Genomic DNA, 7,500 nt, shown 5'->3' with positions numbered 1-7,500 from the left:
TGTCAACGCTGAATACATAGACTGTTGCTTGAAGGTCTATCATCCACCATGGATGGGTGACTTTATTTGCGGAGTGGTACATAGTCGAGTTGTCGCCATCTATGGCATACTGGGGGTTGTAACTGGAAATGAAGGGCTATGTGAATCAAAGGATTTTTTTTGTAAACTTTACACATGCACACATATATAAATATATATATCATATATATATATATATATATATATATATATATATATATATATATATATATATATATATCATATACATATATATATATATATATGTATATATATATATATTTGTATATATACATTCATATACATATGTATATATATATACAAATAAATATGAATGTATATATACAAATATATATATATATATATATAATTGTATATATACAACTATATATATACATATATATATATGCATACATATATATATACATATATATAACATCATCATCATCATCGTCAGCCTGTATCATTCCAGTGCAGGACGTAGGCCTCTCTCAATCTTTTCCAGTCATTCCCATCTTGTGTCCTCTGATTCCAGTTTACTCCTGTGAAATTCCCTATTTCATCCCGCCATCTTGTCATTGGTCTTTCCCTTGGTCTCTTTCTGTCGTGTATTTCCCATTCTGTTGTTTTCTCTGTCCACCTGTTGTCCAGTCTCCGATATATATGTCCAGCTCACTGCCACTTTTTCTTCCTAATGCTGTTAATGCCCCTCTACTTTTGTTTATTGTCTTATCAATGTGGCCCTTTTCTTGTCTCCTAAGCTAACTCCTAGCATAAGCCTTTCCATTCCTCTTTGGGCGCTTACTAATTTCCTCTCGAGTGCCTTGGTCGTAGTCCATGTATCTGATCCATATGTCATGACAGGGAGGACACATTGGTAAAAAATCTTTCTCTTTAGACAAATTGGCAGACGACCTCGCAATATATTACTATATGTACCGAAGGCACTCCAACCTAGCCTGATTCGCCGTTTTATCTCGGCTTCGCAGGATGTACTCGTCTGGATGAGTTGCACTAGGTATACATACTAGTTCACTGCTACAAGTACTAGTAATTATTTGCTTAACTGGGGTTCAAAATGTTGAATGTGACTTTATTCTTTCTCAGGTTCATCTTAACCCATTGCAGACGGGGATAGATATGCTTGCCCAGTCTCCGGGATAAGTTTTATTTTAAAGAGAGACTGCTTGAAGCATTATAATTTGAACATTCCTACTCTCTTTCAGTCATTCATTGAAAAACTAGAGCGTTTTTTGTGTTTTGTTTTTTTGTGTGTTTTATTGAGTTTAGAGACTTATATATGCCATATGACAGGCTCTACCAGTGCTGCAGTAGACTAAAATTGTAGTATATTATCCATATTAGCTCATTATTTTCTTTATACTCAGTGTGATAGAAGTATTGCTGTTTTATGGGAGGACAAAAGGCAATTATATTTTTTCCGTATTTTTGTGCTGTCATGAACGAATACGAAACATATAACCACCTACAATAAAGATAAATAGAAGAGGTAAGGAAGAGGAATGAAACCTGTGCTTGTGACTGTGAGTGCCACAGTGAAAGGCATCCATATTGGCACAGGAGTACATTTTAGACACTGGGTATGGATTGAGTCATCTTCCTCTTCCCGTTCTGACTGCACATCCTTCATCGGCGGTACTTTTGAGCAAGAGTTCGTCAACTTAGTGTGTGTCATCGCTCTATAAAGATAGTGCTTGCTAGAGACCGTGGATGGGTGCCATTCAAGGCTCTCTCTCTTGCTGGTGCTAGGAAAAAGTGGTGCCATCTAGGTTTTGGACGTTAAGCTAGCACGGTATTACGGTAATTATAGTAATTATGACTGCAGTAGCCATCATCACTCATTCCTTTTTCATAGTGAAATAAAATAGCACAGTGATCCAAAATCCCCGAACGTCATGTACGTCAGGACGCCCGTCGTCAGGCCAAAGCTCCTACGTCATGTATGTCATGACACCCGTCCGCTGTGGGTTAAAGCCAATCTTCAGACTTTCCCTATTCAAATTGCTTAGTAATTGTTGTAATTCATCTGCTGACTCGCCGAAAAGAACAATGACATCTGCAAAATTTAGATTGCTTAACCCATTGCAGACGGGGATAAATATGCTTGCCCAGCCTCCGGGATAAGTTTTATTTTAAAGAGAGACTGCTTGAAGCATTATAATTTGAACATTCCCACTCTCTTTCAGTCATTCATTGAAAAACTAGAGCGTTTTTTGTGTTTTGTTTTTTTGTGTGTTTTATTGAGTTTAGAGACTTATATATGCCATATGACAGGCTCTACCAGTGCTGCAGTAGACTAAAATTGTAGTATATTATCCATATTAGCTCATTATTTTCTTCATACTCAGTGTGATAGAAGTATTGCTGTTTTATGGGAGGACAAAAGGCAACTATATTTTTTTCGTATTTTTGTGCTGTCATGAACGAATACGAAACATATAACCACCTACAATAAAGATAAATAGAAGAGGTAAGGAAGAGGAATGAAACCTGTGCTTGTGACTGTGAGTGCCACAGTGAAAGGCATCCATATTGGCACAGGAGTACATTTTAGACACTGGGTATGGATTGAGTCATCTTCCTCTTCCCGTTCTGACTGCACATCCTTCATCGGCGGTACTTTTGAGCAAGAGTTCGTCAACTTAGTGTGTGTCATCGCTCTATAAAGATAGTGCTTGCTAGAGACCGTTGATGGGTGCCATTCAAGGCTCTCTCTCTTGCTGGTGCTAGGAAAAAGTGGTGCCATCTAGGTTTTGGACGTTAAGCTAGCACGGTATTACGGTAATTATAGTAATTATGACTGCAGTAGCCATCATCACTCATTCCTTTTTCATAGTAAAATAAAATAGCACAGTGATCCAAAATCCCCGAACGTCATGTACGTCAGGACGCCCGTCGTCAGGCCAAAGCTCCTACGTCGTGTATGTCATGACACCCGTCCGCTATGGGTTAATTGCTCATTTCCTATTTTAATCCCTTTCTCCTTCCAATCTAACTTCTTGAATACTTCCTCTAATCAAAATGTAAACAGTTTCGGTGAGATGGTGTCGCCCTGCCTAACACTCTTTTTATTGGTATTTTATTGGTTTCTGCGTGCATTTTGATGGTAGCTGTACCATCTCCATATATATCCTCTAATAATCTGCAATATAGTTTCTCTACCCCTTGTTTACGAATTGCATCTAGTACTGCAGATATCTGTACCGAAGCGAATGCCTTTTCATAATCAACGAATGTCATGCATAGGGGCTTTCTATATTCGTTTGTTTTCTCTTTTATTTGGGCTAGTGGGTGGATATGGTCTGTAGTTAAGAATCCACTGCGGAACCCTGCCTGTTCCCTGGGTTGTTTTGAATCTAATGTATCAGTGATACGGGCTGTGATGATTTTTGTGAACAGTTTATAGATTACTGAAAGGAGGCTTAAAGGTCGGTAATTCTTTAAGTCTTTTGTGTCCCCCTTATGGTGTATTTAAATTATTATTGCGTTTTTCCAGGATTTCGAGTTTTACCGACGCTTAGACATTTGTTAAAAAGATTGGCCAGCTTTACTGCCACAATCTCTCCTGCATCTTGAATAAGATATACACTAATGCCATCTTCTCCTGGTGTTTTTTGCTTTTTCATGTCTTTTAGTGCCCTTTTTACTTTCTCTACCATAATGTTGGGAACGTCTCCAATTATTGTGTTTGTCTCCGTACGTGGATGATCGTTTGAGTGGTATAGGTCGCAATACAAGTCTTATGCTACTTTAATAATGTCATTTTTCTTATGTCACCTCTCCATTGGGTTTATTTACTGCATACATTTGATTTTTCCCTATTCCTAGCCTCCTCTTTGTTGCCTTAAGGCTGGTGCTGGAAAGCAGAACTTAATTTATTTTTTGTATGTTAAATTTGCGCATATCTTTTTTCATGTCCCTATGCTGTTTCATAAGCTTTTTTGTCTTTACCGAAAGCTTACTGAACTTTTCCTCCTCGTCTTTACCCCCAATTTCAAGTGCAGCATCCTTTAATATCTCACTGAATTGGTCGTTCATTTGGTTTATGTAAAGATCTTCTTTGAGAACTGAGTATCTGTTTCAGATATTAATACTGAATTCCGTCGCCCTATTCTTAATGTAAATTAGATTAACGAGAGGCTTCTGTATGAGCTTATTTCGTTCCCTTCTTAGCTGTAATTTTACTCTACTTCTGACCAGTCTATGGTCGCTACCGACATTTACTTTATTGATAACCGTTACGTCTTGTACAATGTCGTGCCTGTTGGTGATTACGAAGTCAATTTCGTTTTTAATGCCAGATGGTGATTTCCATGTCCATTTCCTCCCGGGTCTCTTTTCGAAGAATGTATCCATAATTTTAAGGGATCGAGCTTCATCGAATTCTATTACCCTTTGCCCTCTCTCATTTCTGGTGCCTATTCCATGTTTCCCAAGCGAGGTTTCCCCCTCTTCTCTTTTTCCTATCACGACATTAAAATTCCCCATAATCATAGTAAAATGGGTTTTTACTCTATTGGTACCTGCTTTCACATCTTCATAGAAGCTCTCATCTCCTCATCACTATGACTGCCAGTAGGAGCGTAGACTTGGATATTTTTTTAGGTAATATCTGTTTAGTTTCAGTATTACACTGTAGAATTCCCTAATATTCTTTTAGTAAGAAACCTACACCTAATTCTTGTTTGCTATCCAGGGGTTTACCTCTCCAATACAGTAAGTGTCCAGGGGCTCCTTCGCTTTCGGGGAATGAGGGCTTGACTGGGAAATCATATTTAAGAGGGATGGGGCCAGATACCCCCACCTACTGGCCTTAATTGTTCTTGGTGGGAAGGGAGTAATTTTAGTCCGGAGGCTACCATTAATCTCCAATAACACGTTTGAGCCAGTCTCCCATGTTATTAGGAGACCTTAGTATCCCCCGATCTAGCTCACTACCTCTCGGTCTACTCTAGTGAGAATGGACATTTGTTTATATACACGTGCAGGGCCTACCCAGAAATGCATGATTGCATGTATGTACGCATGTACATTTATTAGATATATGGTCATATATATATATACATATATATACAAATATATATCGATGTATATCTATAACTATATATATATATATGTATATATATATATATACATACACACAAATATATATCGATGTATATCTATAACTATATAACTATATTACTATATATATAACTATATATATATATATATACTTATATATATATTATATACTTATATATATATTATATACTTATATATATATTTATATATATGTATATATATATATATATATATATATATATATATATATATATATATATATATATATATATATATATATATATATGTGTGTGTGTGTGTGTGTATACATATACATATACACACACAGATAAACCCACTATACACAAAACATGTTTATTAGAAGATGAGACTACATTTTCAAAATCCACCTGGATTTCATCTTCAGGTCTGAGGAGAAAGGAGAGAAGCAGGTATATAAGGGGGAAAAGGGGGAAGCAACCCAGTACTTCACGCGAACTTCACGAAAGACTCAATTTCGAACCACTAAACACACGATACACGCGCGTGCACGCAAAGCATGGGAAAGGCTGCAACAAACAGACGACCCACTCTAAGCAAACATTATAAAAAAAAAAAAAAAAACACAACACCACAAACACTGATCACCAATGGTTGTCACGAAGTTTAAAGGCACTAAATGAACAACCACCTCGACCACTGTACGCTACAGAACGACGACCTGTGAATTAATAATGAAAAAAAAAACAAAAAAAAAACTCACCCAACATTCCGATCACGAACGGGAGGTAGAGTCTCTTATACCGTAGGGGTCATCCAGACCTGCCATGTAACACGGTGTGCATGACAGATCGGGGAGAAACCAGGCGTAAAATTAGAAAAAAAAAAATAAGATAACAATTATAACAGCAGCCCATGTGTACGCCTGCACCCGTGTCCATACCCATATCCGTCCGCACACTATCATGCCCACGGCTACGTCTATGGCCACAGCCATGCACGTGCACACGCTCAGACATACACATGAAGGCTACTCACGCTCATTTTAACTAAACTATGTACTAGTACATAAACCAACAATCTTTATATTAATGTAAAGGTAAACGATCCTACATAAAAATGTAGATATCTATAAATAAAGAGGCAACAAGAAAGCAAAGCAAGCAGAGCCAAACATCACTCCCAAACACCAAACATTAAGGCCACTCCTTACTCGACTAAATTCACTCCCCGATGCCTCCATACTAAAACATGCAATTCCTCTCTTTGGAACCAAGTGACACTGATTTAACCAAAGTTCATCCATAGAACGTCACCCAACCTGACCTTCCTTCACATCGCATGTCACTTCACTTCATATAACTCGACCTCGCTGGGATTAAACTATACGATGTTGATTCATAGGAAAGGCTTTGCATTTTCTATGTTAAGATGTTAATTCTATTAAATTCTATTAAATTTCCTGAGGTTTTGCCGAATATGGAAATAGAGAACTTATCGCCGGCGACGTTAAACATCTGAATAGTTTTGAAGCGCATGAAAATAGGCTCAGAAAGAATTTCCTTGGTGTCTAACTTCACTGTTTTGACTCGTTATGACTACATGTAACTGGTAATTATCTCAATTTGACTACTAGGTGAGGCGTTTGCAGGCTTAAGTAACAAATGAGTTATTTTGAAAAATAATCGTTTATAGTGTGACGGATAGTCAACCTAGGTTGAAGTTGAATTTTATCCGGAATTTCAGGAAATAAGGATTCGTGACGGGGAAGATTTGCAGACAAATGCCCTGCAAACGACATCACAGGTGTAGATAAAGATATAAATGAGACTTAATAACTACGTAACGAAACATGCAATTTAAGTGTTTCGATGATCTCATCAGAATTATATGAAGTGCTTGTAATTCTGACTTCATCTCTTGTGGTGCGAAATTATCAAGTCTCATTTATGCCTTTATCTACATTTGCCGCAATGAATGGGCACTGAACCCATTACTAAATTTACTGTGGCATTTCTGGCCTGTTTTCAGGGTTCCTCAATGTCCCATATGTTCAATATTACTTTGACCATTCCCTCCAGTGCTATGGTCGGCAAAATACCTTTCTCCCACTGCATGATGACAGTCACTCATGGGTTTCGGGCATGCTAGCTGCAAAAACTGGTCTCGGCCAATTTTCACCTTTTTCGATGGCTTTCTCTCTTCATAAAGTCAGCCAATGTTACTTGGGTGGCGGGTGGAGCGCAGTGCGTTTGCTACACATTCAATCCAGGTGGTGGCTTTTCCCCATTGTATGCGAACCCATCGCTGTCAGTTACCAGCAATAGGGCCAATATAGTATTTATGAATCCTAAATACTATATATACTATATATATATATATATATATATATATATATATATATATATATATATATAT

General features: G+C 37.5%; 1 protein-coding gene across 1 annotated transcript in view; it reads right to left on the bottom strand.

Annotated features, from left to right (window-relative positions):
• LOC122257496 (uncharacterized) overlaps positions 1-7,500 on the bottom strand; it is an 18,868-nt gene that overhangs the window by 882 nt on the left and 10,486 nt on the right. The window contains exon 4 of the mRNA XM_086551196.1: positions 1-122. This exon is cut by the window's left edge and continues 47 nt beyond it. Within this exon, the coding sequence (XP_086407322.1) occupies positions 1-122 (122 nt within the window). The remainder of the gene's footprint in view (positions 123-7,500) is intronic.

Source organism: Penaeus japonicus, unplaced genomic scaffold (assembly GCF_977035675.1).
Source record: "Penaeus japonicus unplaced genomic scaffold, GWHDUDI00000001_assembly GWHDUDI00000024, whole genome shotgun sequence".
Taxonomy (NCBI): Eukaryota; Metazoa; Arthropoda; class Malacostraca; order Decapoda; family Penaeidae; genus Penaeus; species Penaeus japonicus.
Note: the sequence above shows the minus strand (reverse complement) of the source record. Positions and strands in the feature narration are given on the sequence as shown.